The sequence below is a fragment of the Populus euphratica genome, unplaced genomic scaffold, assembly GCF_000495115.2.
Source record: "Populus euphratica unplaced genomic scaffold, PopEup_1.0 scaffold188.1, whole genome shotgun sequence".
Classification (NCBI taxonomy): domain Eukaryota; kingdom Viridiplantae; phylum Streptophyta; class Magnoliopsida; order Malpighiales; family Salicaceae; genus Populus; species Populus euphratica.
In genome coordinates this window covers 303,767-323,728 of record NW_011499966.1, presented here as the reverse complement: position 1 = coordinate 323,728, position 19,962 = coordinate 303,767, and the positions used below count along the sequence as shown (strand labels likewise).

The 19,962-nt window shown below is 32.3% G+C and overlaps 1 protein-coding gene across 2 annotated transcripts; it reads left to right on the top strand.

Annotated features, from left to right (window-relative positions):
* Positions 1–3,397: 3,397 nt before the first annotated feature.
* Positions 3,398–15,962, top strand: LOC105138960 (DNA polymerase alpha catalytic subunit-like). Of its 2 annotated transcripts, none has more exons than XM_011045223.1 (32): positions 3,398–4,618; positions 5,149–5,319; positions 5,459–5,542; positions 5,667–5,741; positions 5,918–5,982; positions 6,581–6,671; positions 6,770–6,958; positions 7,579–7,742; positions 7,845–7,959; positions 9,719–9,898; positions 10,005–10,118; positions 10,649–10,768; positions 10,866–11,189; positions 11,283–11,375; positions 11,572–11,690; positions 11,812–11,884; positions 11,974–12,030; positions 12,154–12,246; positions 12,633–12,755; positions 12,843–12,940; positions 13,057–13,102; positions 13,378–13,491; positions 13,598–13,681; positions 13,786–13,995; positions 14,078–14,145; positions 14,389–14,608; positions 14,803–14,856; positions 14,943–15,062; positions 15,153–15,227; positions 15,322–15,630; positions 15,740–15,761; positions 15,820–15,962. In XM_011045223.1, exons 1-30 carry the CDS (start codon positions 3,494–3,496, stop codon positions 15,466–15,468), a joined length of 4,611 nt encoding a protein of 1,536 aa, XP_011043525.1. In that variant the 5' UTR covers positions 3,398–3,493; the 3' UTR covers positions 15,469–15,630; positions 15,740–15,761; positions 15,820–15,962. The 2 variants fall into 2 exon arrangements, with proteins under 2 accessions (XP_011043525.1, XP_011043524.1); XM_011045222.1 differs by having other exon boundaries at positions 3,399–4,618; positions 15,316–15,630.
* Positions 15,963–19,962: the final 4,000 nt, after the last annotated feature.

Sequence of the window (19,962 nt, the reverse complement as noted above, 5' to 3'; positions counted from 1 at the left end):
GACATTTACCACAAATTAAAGTTATCTTATATTATTAGATATATTATTATAAAATATGCTTTGGTTAAGGAGTTATTGATACTTCAAGTGCAAAATGATGATATAAAACCATGATAAAAATGCACTTTTAAGTACTAATCAATAGTCTAAGTCCAATTTTATTAAAGTAAGAATCCAAAGAGAAGAAAATAAAGGAGGAAATTTGAAAGAGGGAAAAAAAATGAAAGGGAGGATTTGAAGAAGAAAAACAATTAGAGAGGAAGGTCTTCTTTGACTTTAGAAGCAAAAGTAAAAATAGTATTTTGACTGCTATAAATATTAAATAGTTTTTTAATATGAATAAAAAGATTGGTTATATATAAATGGATCACTTATCACTTCTAATATATTTTATTTAGAATAATTTGTTTTGTTTGTTTGTTTTATATAAACTAAAACATGGTTGGGTTTTCTATAAATTAGATTGGTTATATAAAAGTATTTGTCAATAAATAAGTTTTTATCTTAGCAGATTAAATATAATCATTCAAATATTAAAAAAGATATATTTTTGACATTTTGTTAATATTAAAAATACATTTTATATATGAGTTTGTAATTCTTGATATTTGAACAAGCAAGATAATTTTTTTTGTATTTTTTAAATATAATCTAAGTTCTCATAAATTGGTTATTAAATCAAAAATTGCATGCAAAGATATTAATAAAACTATTTTTTGTGAATTTTTACATGTAAGGATGTTAAATCATGTCGTGTATTGTTTTTCTTTATTTTTATTATTTATGCAAATATAATTATATTTTTAGAGAGACTTAACCATGTGCTAATAAAAATAAAAATTTTATTTTTTAAAGAAAGATTTTTTGTTGTTGTTGTTTTTATGGAAGGAAATTGATTTATTTAATACCAGAAAAACATCTCGTGTATAGGTTATTTGACAGTATGATTGCGGTTACTCTTCAAATAACTTTTCATGCCAAGATACATGTTAATAATATTTTTATTATTTTTTTTATAAATGTTTTTTGACATCAGCACATTAAAATGATTTAAAAACATATTAATTTGAAGTTAATAAAAAAAAATTAAAAATAAAATTTTTAAAAACGATTTTAAAACGCATAAACAAATAACATGTTAATTGAACAAGGTATCAATTTAAAAAACAATAATAATCAAACCCATCTTAATAACAAGCAAACACCAAACCCAAACATAATCCATGAATCAAAAATTAAATTTCAATTAGCAATCACAATCCCAAAAATAAACACACAACCTAACATAAATTATCAAATAAAAAACACACATTAATTCAAATTAAATAATATCCAAATAATCCAAAATTATACATAATAATAAACATCATGTTCCAAAGTTTAACATCATTATAGCAATTTGTCTAAAAAAATATATGAAATTATGAATCAACCTTATTAGATGTTTGGCATGTCTGAGATTTACCGGAATCAAAGCTATAAGTAGAAGAATATTGATGACATGTGGTTTCCACACACCACCACCACTCTTTAGCTATTGATTAAAGCCATTATTTTAAAACTCGGCTCGATCTGATAGGTGGACTTGTGACTTAAGGCTTTGGGCGAGACGAGTTTTAAAAGAAATTGAGGACAATTGATCTAGTGTGAAACAATAAAAAACCTGGGTTGACTTTTGTATTGATTAACCGACCAATCAAGATTAGCTCAAGCTTGTTGACTATTTTTTTTTAATTATTTTTTTTCAATTGATGTTATTTTTACTTTTTTATAAAATAAAAAAATTTAGTTGGTTTGGATTAACTCGGTTCGACCTACTCGACTTGTGAATCAGTACTTGTCTTGGGTCATTTAAAAACCATAGGAAAAACCATGAAAACCAAATCCCAATAAATTAAATACTGAATAATAAAAAAATCAAAGATAAAAAATAACAATTAAAAAAATAAAAATCTCATCATGTAGAAACAACATTTGAAGGACAACATAAAATTTTGAATTGAATGGCAAAACACAATTCAAATTAACAAAAGATTCCAAAATTAAAAAAAATAAAATAAAGAAAACAAGGATCAAATAAAAATATATATAAAAATCAAGATTATAAATCTAAGGTTGAAATTGAAAACAAATTAGATTTTAATAAAAGAGCAAACAATCAAAATTAAAAATTAAAACATTAAAGGTCAAATCTAAAATATCTTCAAATTTTGAATTGAAAAGAAAAATCAATTTCATAAAAGAATTCAAAATAAAAATAAAAATCAGGATAAAAGGGATTGAATTTAAAATAAGATCATGGATCCAATAATAAAATTAAAAAAAAAATTAAAAGAGTTAAGAATTAAAATTAAAAATCAAGAAATTTAATTTCAGACTTGAAATATTATAAAGTAAGAAGACAAATTTAATATAAAAGTTAAAAGTTAAATGATGAAATTAATTAAATAAATAAATTAAATTTGACACGGTTTACAATGATAATATAATAAAATTAATAAATAAGATGTTTTTTTATTTTTTTTACAATGACAATATATTTTTAAAATATCTTGTTCGGCCTAATAGGCACTACTTAAAAGGCGCTAGCGCCATTGTGGACATGTCATCAATATTTTATTTATAATAATATTATATTTTAATTAAAAGACTTAAATACTCTTAAGTTAACTTGTAAATTATAAAAAAAACTTATACGAAACGATGAAGGCTCCCGTGACCTTAACTTTCATAAAATTTAATTAAAAGGATAATTTGTATATTTCACAGTTTAAAATTTTTGAAAAACCGTTCACTTTTCATTTTAATTAATTTAGCTTTCAAGGTAGTTTATAATTTTATTGTACATCTAGAAAGGGAAAGCCCTCGATATCTCTATGAATTTTAAATTAACAAGTTAATCAAGTAAAAAAAAAACTATTTTACCACTAAAAACAAGTTATGAATTCTGTGCGATAAAAAGTAAAAAAAATAATTTTATTGTAGGAATTTATATAAAATTAGAGAGAGTATACAGTAAAAGTCTAGGAGTTTCAAAGATTTAATGCATGACTGCCATGGAGACCTGATGTTGATTAAAGGGCTAAATCTTCTTTAAACTCTCTGCTCTGTTAGGTTTGTTTGCTTCTGTGAAATGTTTCAGAGATTTAACATGTGATCTACTAATTGATTCTAGAAGGATATGTCTGGAACATGCTAATATTATACACGATTTGATAAATTTTCTGGAGGTTACAAAGGGAAAGGAAAAATCTTTCATTCATTAGGCACTGACAAAGCATCCAATGAAGATATGGCGGCAAAAATATTTAATTCACTAAATAGCAATGCACAATTTAAATAATTCCTCGTTCTTATTTATATATCTATTTTGGCGCCAAAAGCCATAAATTTTCCCGCCATGAAGAACCAACCTCCAAAAACATCCATTCCTCTTCTTCCTTACTCTCTAGAACCCTAACAACTCAATCCACACACACAGAGAGATCCATCAATGGCAGACGAGCAGCCAGAAGTGTTAAATGGGAAGCGAAGAAGAGGAGCAGAAGCCACCGCCAGATCCGAAGCCCTTGAGCGACTCAAAGCGCTCCGTCGTGGTGGCAGGAGATCTGAAAATGGCGGCGGGTACGCCATCAAAATGGAAGATCCAATCTATGATTCCGTCCCCGAGGACGAGTATAACAGTCTCGTTGCTCGCCGCCGCGAGGAAGCTCAGGGTTTCATCGTTGACGATAACGGCCTGGGTTACGGGGACGAAGGTGAAGAAGAGGACTGGTCTCAGGCCGGATTACCTCCGTCGTCGGATGAATCGGACGGCGAGGGTTTGAATAAGAGTAGATCTAGAAAGAAGAAAAGTGAAAAGAAAGAGAAAGAGAAAGAGAAAGAGAAAGATGTGAAGAAAGGTAATGCTTCGTTGACGGCTGCTGCGGCGGCGATTATGGGGAAAACGAAGATATCGGCTATGTTTACATCAAATGTTTTTAAAAATAGGGATTCTGTTGGTAAGGCAAAGAGTTTTGATTGTGACAATATTGTTGATGATGTTATCGCGGAGTTTGCACCTGATGAAGCTGATAGAGAAAGGCGTAGAAGAGGACAGTTGATTATGAAGAATGCTACACCAATTAAGAGTGAAAATCGATTTTTTGATAACGGTAATGATGTTAATTTTATGGCTAAAGCTGAATTGGATAGGGATTTTATTAATTATAAGAGTGGTGTTGATGAGAAAAAGGAGGGAATTGTGGAAGTGAAAGAGAAGGGAGAGGATAAATTGTCTAATCCGGTTAAACAGGAGGTTGTAAGTGTTTTGGAAGTGAAAGCAGACGAGGCAGTTGTGAAGAAGGATGGTGGACGTACACTTAATGCGAAGATTAGTCATGAGGAGAGGGATCCAGCTTTGAGTGCGACAGCCGGGTGGAAGGAGGTGATGAGTGGTAAGAATGGGGGTGAGGCTGTTGGTGGCGCTGGGGTAGTGGAGGAGGTTAAAAGTGGAGCAAATTGTGAGGAGCAATCTGAGTTTGAGCTGGATGGTGATGGGTCATTACCCTTCTACATTCTTGATGCTTATGAAGAGATTTTTGGTGCGAACATGGGCACGATCTTTTTGTTTGGGAAGGTAATGTATACTTGTTTGATATTTTTTGGTGATCCTGTAACACTTTTTGTAGAATGTTAACAGTGCATGTTACAAGAACTTGGACGATTCATTAATTTTCCTTCAAGGGTGATTAAAATGGGCTGTCCTAACAAATTAGAATGGGTGGCAGTAGGGTGAGTGATTGCCCTTAATTAACACTATCAGATAACTAATTTCCCAGTGGTAATTTTTAATTAGTTAACTATGTGTGATAATTAAACTCTATAAGGCTTTAAGTTGGGATTAGTGATGATCAAAGATGACGCTGTACTTATTGAAAAACATTCAGGAATATATTTATGCAGTTTGGATGTTTCTCCATTTTTGTCATGAAACCTGACAAATTAGTACATTATTGAGCTGGTGGTGGCTTTCATTTCATAGATAGCCAATCCGTCCAACAATCACGTTTGCACAGTGGCATGCAACGAAACTTATCTATTTCTTATGTGTTATTGGTATAAATCCTGGGGTTAGTAGTGATGTTGACATCTGACTTTGGTATTTAGGTGAAAGCCGGAAATACATATCATAGTTGCTGTGTGGTTGTAAAGAATATGCACAGATGTGTTTATGCAATTCCAAATAGTTCTACATTTCATACTGATGAGATAAGCATGCTAGAGAAAGAGGTTGAAGAGTCACGGATTTCTTCCACGGATTTCCATAAAAAGCTGCAAGTAAGTACATTCTCATATACAAATGTATCTACATATACGTGCTTAAATTATGGAACAAATGTCTTATATTATGGAACACATAACTTTGTGTTTTATTTTCTGGCTGCTTTTAATGCTTTTATGCAATTTTCTTCTGCAGGACATGGCATATGAACTAAAGAATGAAGTTGCAAGCCAATTGTTAAGTCTCAATGTTTCAAGTTTCAGCATGGCTCCGGTTAAGGTTTGCAGATTCATTCATTCTAATGTCAAAAACCGCGCATTTCTCAAAATGCACTACTTATATTCTGCTGTGCTGTTCATATTTCCTGATATTTTATTTATTTATTTTGGTGACCAACTAACAGAGGAGATATGCATTTGAGCGCTCTGATATACCAGCTGGAGAGAATTATGCACTCAAGATCAACTATCCATTTAAGGTTTCCACCAATTTGTTAAACATAGTAACGCAGTTTAAATCATTGAGCTATATTTGAGACACTCAGATGTCATATTTGTCCATCTTAGAGTTTCTTAAGTTACTAGTTTGATACTATCAAGCTCTGTTGAAATCCTTTCTATTTTGAATTATATATTTTGGATTCTCTGAGTGCAGGAACCTCCGCTCCCAGCAGATCTGAAAGGGGAAACTTTCTGTGCTTTGCTAGGAACTCATTGCAGGTAATAGATCTGGGGTTTTTGCTAACATCCGGGCTTAAAGGGTGCACTTTTAAATTCCAACCAGACATTACTTCCTCTTAAATAAATCCATGTGTACGAGTTATATAAGAGTGTGAGAAATTCAATGTGAAAACTTGCTTTAATGAGCTTACAGACCATCTCTTTCTTTTTATTACAAGTGCTGTCAATATTTTGGCATGTATTCAGAATTTGTCATCATAACTCTTCTACTGCTTGATTGATTTGTCCTAGACTTGTCAAATCTCAATGAGCTAAACAGCCTAGCCTTCTCAAAACTCAATAACTAAGGTAAGAAAGAGATTAGATGGCTTTAGCTAGTTAGTTGATTAGTCAATACACTTATTGATCACCTATACAAGTCTCAATGTCCACTGATACAGCTTTATTGTGTTAACTTAGAGTCTTGTTTGAATCTGATATAAATATTGAATTGAGGCCAGTGAAGTCAACTTTATCATCTTTTATTCAATTTTAGTCCTGGCAAGTTCCAATTCAGCTTCGAGGGGTGGACAGTTATACATAATGAACAATAAATTCTTTTATGGAAGTGGAAAATAATTATTGTTATCATTTACAGTGCTTTAGAGCTTTTTCTCGTTAAAAGGAAGGTAAAGGGACCTTCGTGGCTTTCAGTTTCAAAATTTGCAACTTGCCCAGCTTCTCAAAAGGTAAGGTTTTCAATCAACACATCTTTTATCAGTTCACTTATCCCTCATGAACTCCTTTATAATATCTTCTATGTTTCCTCTGTACCAATCTTGGTCAGGTGAGCTGGTGCAAGTTTGAGATCATTGTCGAATCTCCAAAGGACATACAAGTTTCTTCTTCTTCAAATAGCAAAATAGAGATTCCTCCAGTGGTTGTTGCTGCAATAAATCTGAAAACTGTCATAAATGAAAAGCAGAATGTGAATGAAATAGTCTCTGCTTCTGTCATCTGCTGTCACAAGGCCAAGGTTTGCTCAAGAGCTCTCATGGGCCATTCTGCATTCATTTTGATTTCAAGCATTTTTCATTTGGATGTCATTCATTCTGCCTTTGAAGTTGTTGGTTCAAGCACATATATGCAATGACATTGTCATCTGATCTTAGTTCACATGTCAATTTGAGTAAAAAGGCACTTGGAAAAGGCATCACGTAATATTTACTGGTAGAGTAAGATGTAGGTTATGTTCTTGTAATGATACAATACAAATAAAAATTGTTCACTTTGTGCCTTGGAGTCCTAACTTTTTAAGTTACCATGTTTTGTTGGATGTTATCCACAATTTTCTTCCGGAATTTGTTGGTATGGCACTACAAAGTAATTCATAAAAGGGTTTGAAGTTCATTTTTAATGTGACCTTGGTCAGGAGGGAAATATTTACATCAGCTTGATGCCCATTATTTTTCATAAATATGCTCCACTTTATGGCTTACGTTATGTGATCTCTAATTGAAGTTTTGACATTGTTACCATGTAGGCTTCTAGCTCTAATCCGGGATAAAGTTGATTTCACAAGTGCTTTCCCATTTTATGCCATACAAGTTTATGTGCATTACTAAGATAAGCTACTACTTCTGTTTCACTTTTCAGATTGACACTCCCATGTTGGCCTCCGAGTGGAAGAAACCTGGCATGCTGAGCCATTTTACTGTTGTTCGCAAGCTTGATGGAGGGATATTCCCAATGGGATTTTCCAAAGAGGTTACAGACAGAAACACAATTGCTGGATCAAATGTCTTAGCTATTGAAAGCAGGTGAGTTTTCTTTTGTATCCTGTTTTCAATTTCTTGTTTCTTTGTTCTTTCTAATCATATTTCTGGAACCTGTAGTTAAAGTATTTTTTACATCTTTTGCAGTGAAAGAGCTTTGTTAAATCGTCTGATGATTGCATTACACAAGTTAGATAGTGATTTTCTTGTTGGACATAATATATCTGGTTTTGACCTGGATGTTCTCCTACATAGGACACAGGTGGGGTTATTTTTGTTATGCTTCCTAACAGAAAGATTATGTGAGGTAAAGTTCTTGTTAAATTTGTGTTCTCATTTAGTCTCAATGTCCACTGATACAGCTTTATTGTGTTAACTTAGAGTCTTGTTTGAATCTGATATAAATATTGAATTGAGGCCAGTGAAGTCAACTTTATCATCTTTTATTCAATTTTAGTCCTGGCAAGTTCCAATTCAGCTTCGAGGGGTGGACAGTTATACATAATGAACAATAAATTCTTTTATGGAAGTGGAAAATAATTATTGTTATCATTTACAGTGCTTTAGAGCTTTTTCTCGTTAAAAGGAAGGTAAAGGGACCTTCGTGGCTTTCAGTTTCAAAATTTGCAACTTGCCCAGCTTCTCAAAAGGTAAGGTTTTCAATCAACACATCTTTTATCAGTTCACTTATCCCTCATGAACTCCTTTATAATATCTTCTATGTTTCCTCTGTACCAATCTTGGTCAGGTGAGCTGGTGCAAGTTTGAGATCATTGTCGAATCTCCAAAGGACATACAAGTTTCTTCTTCTTCAAATAGCAAAATAGAGATTCCTCCAGTGGTTGTTGCTGCAATAAATCTGAAAACTGTCATAAATGAAAAGCAGAATGTGAATGAAATAGTCTCTGCTTCTGTCATCTGCTGTCACAAGGCCAAGGTTTGCTCAAGAGCTCTCATGGGCCATTCTGCATTCATTTTGATTTCAAGCATTTTTCATTTGGATGTCATTCATTCTGCCTTTGAAGTTGTTGGTTCAAGCACATATATGCAATGACATTGTCATCTGATCTTAGTTCACATGTCAATTTGAGTAAAAAGGCACTTGGAAAAGGCATCACGTAATATTTACTGGTAGAGTAAGATGTAGGTTATGTTCTTGTAATGATACAATACAAATAAAAATTGTTCACTTTGTGCCTTGGAGTCCTAACTTTTTAAGTTACCATGTTTTGTTGGATGTTATCCACAATTTTCTTCCGGAATTTGTTGGTATGGCACTACAAAGTAATTCATAAAAGGGTTTGAAGTTCATTTTTAATGTGACCTTGGTCAGGAGGGAAATATTTACATCAGCTTGATGCCCATTATTTTTCATAAATATGCTCCACTTTATGGCTTACGTTATGTGATCTCTAATTGAAGTTTTGACATTGTTACCATGTAGGCTTCTAGCTCTAATCCGGGATAAAGTTGATTTCACAAGTGCTTTCCCATTTTATGCCATACAAGTTTATGTGCATTACTAAGATAAGCTACTACTTCTGTTTCACTTTTCAGATTGACACTCCCATGTTGGCCTCCGAGTGGAAGAAACCTGGCATGCTGAGCCATTTTACTGTTGTTCGCAAGCTTGATGGAGGGATATTCCCAATGGGATTTTCCAAAGAGGTTACAGACAGAAACACAATTGCTGGATCAAATGTCTTAGCTATTGAAAGCAGGTGAGTTTTCTTTTGTATCCTGTTTTCAATTTCTTGTTTCTTTGTTCTTTCTAATCATATTTCTGGAACCTGTAGTTAAAGTATTTTTTACATCTTTTGCAGTGAAAGAGCTTTGTTAAATCGTCTGATGATTGCATTACACAAGTTAGATAGTGATTTTCTTGTTGGACATAATATATCTGGTTTTGACCTGGATGTTCTCCTACATAGGACACAGGTGGGGTTATTTTTGTGATGCTTCCTAACAGAAAGATTATGTGAGGTAAAGTTCTTGTTAAATTTGTGTTCTCATTTATGTAGGCTTGCCGGGTGCCAAGTAGCACATGGTCCAAAATAGGACGTCTCAAGCGTTCTGTGATGCCTAAACTTACAAAAGGAAATGCCATTTTCGGCTCTGGAGCAAGTCCAGGGATCCTGTCTTGCATTGCTGGCCGGCTTTTATGTGATACATATTTGGCTTCCCGTGATTTATTAAAAGAGGTATTGTGCACACCTAATGGCACAAAAATGATTAGAAATGTCACATCATGCAGTTAATGCTGGACAAAAACTGTAGTTTCTCACAGTTCAACTTCAATTCATCCAGGTTAGTTATTCCTTGACACAACTTGCTAAGACTCGGCTGAACAAAGACCGCAAGGAGATTGCACCACATGATATTCCCACAATGTTCCAGACATCAAAGTCCCTTATTGAACTAGTAAGTTCTGATTCTAACTTCAATTACCTGACCAGAATTATCATGCTAGGTAATATATTCCTTGTAGAAATTAGAGTTTGAACTTTTCTTGTCCTGGTAAACAATTTTATTGTGGTTAAATTAGTATGTTTTTTGTATTTCTATAGAAGTGCACATCTTTCTTAATAATTCAGAGTGTTCCATGTGATAACAGACAATTTGTGGTCGTGAAAATTGTGGCTTTACTAGTTCTAAGATTAACAACTTGGATGGTTCAGGCATATAATTTGCAACATTTGTAATAAAGTTTGCAAATAATTTTAACCTTGTATTTCATATATATCCGGGCTATGGTGGTTTTAGTAGCCAAATGACAGCCTAAACTAGCTTAGTTAGGTAAATTGTCTTCGCTTGTCAATCAGGGCATCTTTTAAGCCCATAAAGGTAATGTGATGATGCTTGTGGTCTGCTTTACCCGCTACAAGAAAATTATGAGTGGTCCCCTCTTTTCCGGCCTATTATGGTTCTCAAGGTTTCAGTAATGCGTTCAGGTTGAATATGGTGAGACAGATGCATGGTTATCTATGGAACTCATGTTTCATTTGAGCATTCTTCCTCTCACACGCCAGCTGACCAATATCAGTGGGAATCTCTGGGGGAAAACTCTTCAAGTGAGTTCTCGTGGAATTGGTTTTCCCTTTTTTGTGATTTATTTCTGCAAGTTGTGTCCAAAACATCATTACAAATGTGTAATATATGTTTTTCCAGGGTGCCAGGGCACAAAGAGTAGAGTATCTTCTATTGCATGCATTCCATGCAAAGAAATATATTGTCCCAGACAAGATGTCTTCTCGTGTAAAGGAAGCAAAAATGACAAAGAGGAGAATTAATAATGGCATTGAGGAGAGAAATGCTGATGAGTTTGACACTGATGCTGCCTATTTCGAAAATGACAATAAACAGAGTGATCATGGGAAAAGAAAAAAAGGTCCTGCCTATGCAGGTGGATTGGTTTTGGAGCCTAAAAAAGGTTTATATGACAAATATGTATTGCTTCTGGATTTCAATAGTCTTTACCCCTCAATTATTCAGGTTAGTATCTTTTTCCCTCCTCACCTTCTCTCTTGCTTGATTACCTCATTGATCGACCACTTTCATGGCACTAATACTTAATTCATTATACAGGAATACAATATCTGCTTCACAACAGTTGAAAGGTCTATGGATGGATTGGTTCCTCGTTTACCTTCCAGTAAAACAACTGGAGTTCTGCCTGAGGTATGATCACCTCATTGCTTGTAAGCTTAATCAGTAAAAAATAATTGTTAGACGGCTTGTTAAAAATTGTAGTGCATGCTATCTACCCGCATCATTTGCATTTATGCTCTTCAATGCATTGCATGTGTACCATTCTTTTTCCATTGTTTTGAGCTAAAGTGGTTTCCAGGAATTTATTTTACATGTTCTTTGACAGTTGCTGAAAAATTTAGTTGAGAGAAGAAGAATGGTGAAGTCATGGATGAAGAATGCATCTGGTCTCAAAGTCCAGCAGCTTGACATTCAGCAACAAGCGCTAAAGCTTACTGCAAATAGGTTTATATTTATTTTCTTGGCATCTAGATTTTGGTTTTTTTTCTCAATCAATGTCACTTCTGTTCATTACATAATGCCTACTTTTTTTTTCTCATGCATTCTGACATGGCTGGTCATGCAGTATGTATGGATGCCTTGGGTTTTCCAATTCAAGATTCTATGCAAAGCCACTTGCAGAACTAATAACTCTACAAGTAAGATAAACATTGCTTTTTCTGAAACTGAATGTCTTGCTCTCAAGCAAAAACTGATGTATTGACCAAGTCAAGTGACTGATATTTAGGGAAGGGAGATTTTACAAAGTACTGTTGATCTTGTTCAGAATAATTTGAACTTGGAGGTAAGACCTTCTGCATTGATGTATAGAAATTGTTGTCAAATTCTTCTAGTATTTATGTTCATAAATTCACATGACTAGCACTGTGGTTAGCTCTTGAAGAGTGCCTTTTACTTTGAATTGCAGGTGATCTATGGTGATACAGATTCAATTATGATTTATAGTGGACTAGATGATATTCCAAAAGCAAAAGCTATTGCAGGGAAAGTCATCCAGGAGGTAAAATTATGGTCATGCACTTTGTGCTTGTTGGAAAAATTCTATGTACCTTATGTTGCAAAAACAGTTATATGGAGGCCTATCAGCATCCCATGCTAAAAAATGCAAAATGCAATGAAGTGTCTAAATGAACTGACCTTGTCATATTCCTAGTGAATAGATAACAGTGGGATACAGTTACTGCACTTTTTGACAAATCCAAAATCCATAAGACTTGGGCATCTATAAAGTTCCAAATTTAATGTTTTAACTCCAACTTGCCAGCATGCAAGTTGCTTAAACCAAATGAAGTCTTCTTTGTTTTCTCCTTGTCATGTTGCTACTATTAGATTCCTCTTCTCTTTGCATGCTCTACATTGGATCTAACTTTGTTTAGCTGTATCTAGGTTAACAAGAAGTACAGGTGTCTAGAAATTGATCTTGATGGCTTGTACAAAAGAATGCTTCTTCTTAAGAAGAAGAAATATGCAGCTGTTAAGGTGCAATTCAAGGATGGGACACCATATGAGGTAAATTTTTGTAAAAATAAATATTTTTTTGCCATTTCAGTTACTGTTGTCTTGAATAAGATCAGTATATTAACTTTTTTGCTGCAGGTTATTGAACGTAAAGGTCTTGACATGGTTCGTCGTGACTGGAGCTTGCTATCAAAGGAATTGGGAGATTTCTGCCTGGCTCAAATTTTGTCTGGAGGGTATGCTATACTGTCCTTTTTTTACAGTCATTTTGACTTTGTACTTGGCTGGAATTCAACGAAAGTGATTGGAGTCCCCATTTACCTTGTCATGCCTTTGGCTCTTGTGCTCACAGGTCATGTGAGGACGTAATTGAATCAATACATAACTCCCTCATGAAGGTAACGTTGAATTATTGTCAATATTCCTTTCCTTTCCTTTCTTTTTTAAAAGAAAAGGCAAATTGTCAGGAAAATGGTAAAAGAGATATATGGCCATTTCAATATGGTTATTGTTGAACAAATAAAAGGCAGTTGAAGGGGTTATGGATCCTGGTAGAGAAAGGTGTTATCATCTCAACTTGTTTGGAAAACTAGAGTTGCCATTGAATGATGTCTGTGCTTTAAACTTGCCTTTCCATTTGGAGTCTTATTGTTCAGTTTTGTGAATTTAACAGGTCCAGGAAGATATGAGGAGTGGACAAGTAGCCCTTGAGAAATATGTCATCACAAAGACATTGACTAAACCACCTGAAGCCTATCCTGATGCCAAAAATCAACCTCATGTTCTGGTGAGTCTGAACATTTTTGAATTGTTCTTTAACGGGTCTTTAACCATATTTTCATGGTTTGTACCATTTGACTAATCCATTCTTACTTTTGTGCACCATTTTCCAGGTAGCACTAAGGTTGAAGCAAAGTGGCTATACAGCTGGTTGCTCTGCTGGTGATACAGTACCGTATATAATTTGCTGCGAGCAGGTATTGATTGATGTAATTTGGGTATAGCATTCCAAGTCTTGTATTTAAAATGTAACCTTGTTCGATGTTCTTTTATTTTCTGCCCTTGTTTTTCAATCGAGCAGGGTGCGGGTGCTTCTGCAGTAAGTTTAACAGGGATAGCCCAGCGTGCAAGACATCCTGATGAATTGAAATGTGATGATGGAAAATGGATTATAGACATTGAGTACTATTTGTCACAGCAAATTCATCCTGTGGTATCACGTTTATGTGCTTCAATCCAGGGTACAAGCCCAGAGCGTTTGGCTGATTGCTTGGGGCTTGACTCATCCAAGGTATTCTTCCTAGCCAGACTAAGAGCTATGATATTTTCCAATTTGTATGCAGCACTTAACCCATGATTAATTGTTTTTACAGTTCCAAAGTAAATCAAGTGAATCTGTCCCTTCTAGCTCACTCCTGTTTGCTGCTGATGATGAGGAAAGGTAATTATTATGCCTAGCAATGCCATTATGGTCCTACGCTTTCAAATATCTTCTGTGCCTCAATTTAATTTCAATAGCTTAGCTTTTGTTATTTGTGTCCAAGGCATCATTTCCAGAATTAATTAATAAAATTTGGAATACATTGTAGGGTATAAATGCAATTATATTTGAAACTGTAATGTGAAATCCTTTTCTCTTCTGGTTCCTTTTCACTCCATTTTTTTTCCTTGAATTGAATTGCAGATATCAGAGTTGTGAGCCGCTAATCTTGTCATGTCCCAGCTGCTCTGGTACTTTTCACTGTCCTCCTGTCTTCACTTCCATTTGTACGTCAATTCTTGAGAAATCAAAAAACCCACAAATCGAAGAATCTATATCCAATTTCTGGCATAGATTGTGTTGCCCTAAATGCCCAGCGGAAGGTGACTTGGGCAGAATATCTCCTGCAATTATGGCCAATCAGGTTTTTATCTTAATCTTCTTCTATGTTGTGCACTTGGAGAAAGAAATATTACATGGTTCGCTGTCAAGACATTGAAAGATGTTTCTGGAGTGTTTTATTGAGATGGACTGGATCCACAAGTGAATTATTTATTAAACACTCAACTCTTTTGAGTTCTGAGTTAAGAGCGGTGTGTGTGAACCTTTCTATTTCAGGTCAAAAGGCAAGCAGAGGGGTTTGTTTCCACATACTATAAAGGCGTCATGATGGTAATCTATTTGTTGCACATTATTATAAGGAATACAAGATCAACATACATGAACCATGATAATAATTAAATCTAGTCTGCTTTCAGTGTGATGATGAAACTTGTAAGCATACCACTAGGAGTGTCAACCTGAGGCTGGTTGGTGATTCCGAGAGAGGAACAGTTTGTCCAAGCTATCCACGCTGCAATGGGCGTCTAGTGAGAAAGGTTTACATCGCATACTGAACTTTAAAGAAATTTATTCCATTGATTGTATTTAGTTGCTGAGAAATTTGGTTCTAAATGTGTTTTCGCCAGTACACGGAAGCAGATTTGTACAAGCAACTGTCGTATTTCTGTCACTTGCTCGACACTGCTTGCTGCATTGAAAAGGTTGGTATCTTTATTTAGTTGTTGATTTGTCATGATAAGTTGCCATGCTCTGGTGCTGATTTAGCTTGACGTTTCATGGTTGATCTAGTTGCAGGCGGACGCAGGCACTAGAATACTGGTAGAAAAGGCGCTGATGAAAATCCGGCCAGTGGTCGATATGGCACTTTCAACAGTTAAAAAGATGAGGGACAGATGCGCTTATGGGTGGGTGCAGTTGGATGGCCTTGCAGTCACAGTATAATTTGCCAAGCGATATGTAAATATCAGGTATAAGTCTGGTCAGAGCATTCTAACTTTCTGCTGTATGGAAATGGAAATATGCGCCACTTCTTCAATGGCGAACCATCTTATTTGTCGATTCCTTGTATGATGTATAAATTTAGATTTTTTTTTTTAAATCTAGTACGAACCATCTTATTTGTCGATTCCTTGTATTATGTATAAATTTAGATTTTCTTTTTTTTTTAAATCTAGTGGTAAAAGTTCAGCAAATTTTTTATCGTGTTGAAATCTTTTATAGGTTTTAGTTTTGAGGTTACAATTTGACCAAAATTTTTTATCGTGTTGAAATCTTTTATAGATTTTAGTTGAGGTTACAATTTGACCAAAAAAAGTTTTGGGCTTAGAGCCAGCACTAAGCAAACAGACCCATATAGAATTTTTCCATCAAATTGTGCGTGTTCTTAAAAAGTAATTAAAATACTTCAATTTTGATGGGGCTAGTTCATTTGTGCCCAAGGCCATGTTGAAACTTGAAAGTAAATATTTTAGAGCTTTTCCATAGCTTTTTTTTTACCCACGGGTACAAAAATATTCTGGTAAATTGTGCACTTTATTTGATAGATTGTTATTAATGAACTTTTTAATCACTCATGTATTTTGTGGAAGAAATAATCTTTAAATTATATATCATAAATTTATTGGGTTAGGCCCTACGCGTCTTTAATATTTTATTAGTACAAATATTTTTTAAAAGCATTCACATTATATTGATGTCATCTATTTTAATTAAAATGACTTTTCATGCTCGGTCATTCTATTCTTTGGGGGGTTGGTCTCTTTTTCGCATGTCTTTCTCATTTGGCTAAGCTGCAATGGCATAACTGTGTGTTAGTTAGATAGTACAGGCACAAAAAATCAGGGAGTGCTCAAATGAGCTATTGATTTGTACATTTCAAAACGGACTTCCAAACAAGACGCTAACAACTTTGAGACTAACCCACATATAACATTGATCTTGAGAATTTTGTCTAATGAGATTATCATTATTTCCAAGCTTGAATTTGTCTAATGAGATTATCATTCTTTCCAAGCTTAAATTCCATTAGATGTACCAAGCAAGCTCCCTCCATGCTTAAAAATACTTTTGGGTTGTGATTCCATGCTTGCAGTGGCACGCACCTACAATGGTGCACACTAGTCATAAGACAGCGTACTTAGCCAGCTTTTTGGACATTTCTATGATCGCAAGGAGAGACGACTGCAATATGCCCTGATAGGTTAATGTTTAAAAGGTCCATGGGGATGTTTATAATTATTGTGAAGATTACCTCTAGATTTATTCTTTAATTTGAGGTTTAATAAACTTTTTAAGGCTGAATTATTATAAATTATGATAAAAATTCAAAAAAATTACAAATCAGAAATCTTTTAAAATATTTTTGAAGAGAGTAATTATTATGCTTTCAGGAATAAATTTTTTTTATATTTTTTTTCTTATTATATCTCAAGTGATAACTCTGTTTATTTCTTTTTACTTTTATATCTATTTTATTATGTTTTTAACTTTTTTATAAAAATATAAGATATAATAATTTATTTGTAAAAGAAAAAAATTATCCTTAATATTTTATAATTTAATTAAAATTACACTTGTCTATCATATTTTAAAAAACTATAATTTACATCATGGGTCAATTTAAAAACCAAATAAAAGACCGATCATGAATTTTCTCTCCTCCAAGCACAATTTCTGTCTTCAAATATCGTTTGCTCTCCTTTCTGTAAAGATCTTAACACCAATCAAAACCAAAATCTAGTTTTTTAAAATGCCATAGCGAAAGTATACAGGACAATTTAAAACCAAATACTCTTATAATAATAATAACAATAGTCTATATTGGAGAAAAGGAAAACAATCAATAACTTTATTAATAAATAGGGAAACATATCGGTTTATCAAGTAAAATAATATAGAGCTTGTATAATAGTCTAAGTCCAATTTTATTAAAGTAAGAATCCAAAGAGAAGAAAATAAAGGAGGAAATTTGAAAGAGGGAAAAAAAATGAAAGGGAGGATTTGAAGAAGAAAAACAATTAGAGAGGAAGGTCTTCTTTGACTTTAGAAGCAAAAGTAAAAATAGTATTTTGACTGCTATAAATATTAAATAGTTTTTTAATATGAATAAAAAGATTGGTTATATATAAATGGATCACTTATCACTTCTAATATATTTTATTTAGAATAATTTGTTTTGTTTGTTTGTTTTATATAAACTAAAACATGGTTGGGTTTTCTATAAATTAGATTGGTTATATAAAAGTATTTGTCAATAAATAAGTTTTTATCTTAGCAGATTAAATATAATCATTCAAATATTAAAAAAGATATATTTTTGACATTTTGTTAATATTAAAAATACATTTTATATATGAGTTTGTAATTCTTGATATTTGAACAAGCAAGATAATTTTTTTTGTATTTTTTAAATATAATCTAAGTTCTCATAAATTGGTTATTAAATCAAAAATTGCATGCAAAGATATTAATAAAACTATTTTTTGTGAATTTTTACATGTAAGGATGTTAAATCATGTCGTGTATTGTTTTTCTTTATTTTTATTATTTATGCAAATATAATTATATTTTTAGAGAGACTTAACCATGTGCTAATAAAAATAAAAATTTTATTTTTTAAAGAAAGATTTTTTGTTGTTGTTGTTTTTATGGAAGGAAATTGATTTATTTAATACCAGAAAAACATCTCGTGTATAGGTTATTTGACAGTATGATTGCGGTTACTCTTCAAATAACTTTTCATGCCAAGATACATGTTAATAATATTTTTATTATTTTTTTTATAAATGTTTTTTGACATCAGCACATTAAAATGATTTAAAAACATATTAATTTGAAGTTAATAAAAAAAAATTAAAAATAAAATTTTTAAAAACGCTTTTAAAACGCATAAACAAATAACATGTTAATTGAACAAGGTATCAATTTAAAAAACAATAATAATCAAACCCATCTTAATAACAAGCAAACACCAAACCCAAACATAATCCATGAATCAAAAATTAAATTTCAATTAGCAATCACAATCCCAAAAATAAACACACAACCTAACATAAATTATCAAATAAAAAACACACATTAATTCAAATTAAATAATATCCAAATAATCCAAAATTATACATAATAATAAACATCATGTTCCAAAGTTTAACATCATTATAGCAATTTGTCTAAAAAAATATATGAAATTATGAATCAACCTTATTAGATGTTTGGCATGTCTGAGATTTACCGAAATCAAAGCTATAAGTAGAAGAATATTGATGACATGTGGTTTCCACACACCACCACCACTCTTTAGCTATTGATTAAAGCCATTATTTTAAAACTCGGCTCGATCTGATAGGTGGACTTGTGACTTAAGGCTTTGGGCGAGACGAGTTTTAAAAGAAATTGAGGACAATTGATCTAGTGTGAAACAATAAAAAACCTGGGTTGACTTTTGTATTGATTAACCGACCAATCAAGATTAGCTCAAGCTTGTTGACTATTTTTTTTTAATTATTTTTTTTCAATTGATGTTATTTTTACTTTTTTATAAAATAAAAAAATTTAGTTGGTTTGGATTAACTCGGTTCGACCTACTCGACTTGTGAATCAGTACTTGTCTTGGGTCATTTAAAAACCATAGGAAAAACCATGAAAACCAAATCCCAATAAATTAAATACTGAATAATAAAAAAATCAAAGATAAAAAATAACAATTAAAAAAATAAAAATCTCATCATGTAGAAACAACATTTGAAGGACAACATAAAATTTTGAATTGAATGGCAAAACACAATTCAAATTAACAAAAGATTCCAAAATTAAAAAAAATAAAATAAAGAAAACAAGGATCAAATAAAAAAATATATAAAAATCAAGATTATAAATCTAAGGTTGAAATTGAAAACAAATTAGATTTTAATAAAAGAGCAAACAATCAAAATTAAAAATTAAAACATTAAAGGTCAAATCTAAAATATCTTCAAATTTTGAATTGAAAAGAAAAATCAATTTCATAAAAGAATTAAAAATAAAAATAAAAATCAGGATAAAAGGGATTGAATTTAAAATAAGATCATGGATCCAATAATAAAATTAAAAAAAAAATTAAAAGAGTTAAGAATTAAAATTAAAAATCAAGAAATTTAATTTCAGACTTGAAATATTATAAAGTAAGAAGACAAATTTAATATAAAAGTTAAAAGTTAAATGATGAAATTAAATAAATAAATAAATTAAATTTGACACGGTTTACAATGATAATATAATAAAATTAATAAATAAGATGTTTTTTTATTTTTTTTACAATGACAATATATTTTTAAAATATCTTGTTCGGCCTAATAGGCACTACTTAAAAGGCGCTAGCGCCATTGTGGACATGTCATCAATATTTTATTTATAATAATATTATATTTTAATTAAAAGACTTAAATACTCTTAAGTTAA

Coding starts and splice junctions, on each gene's coding strand:
- LOC105138960 (XM_011045222.1), top strand. CDS start 3,494: ATGGCAGACGAGCAGCCAGAAGTGTTAAATGGGAAGCGAAGAAGAGGA. Junction 5,983..6,580: donor TTGCTAGGAACTCATTGCAG/GTAATAGATCTG, acceptor TATCATTTACAG/TGCTTTAGAGCTTTTTCTCG. Junction 14,609..14,802: donor CTGCAATTATGGCCAATCAG/GTTTTTATCTTA, acceptor TTTCTATTTCAG/GTCAAAAGGCAAGCAGAGGG.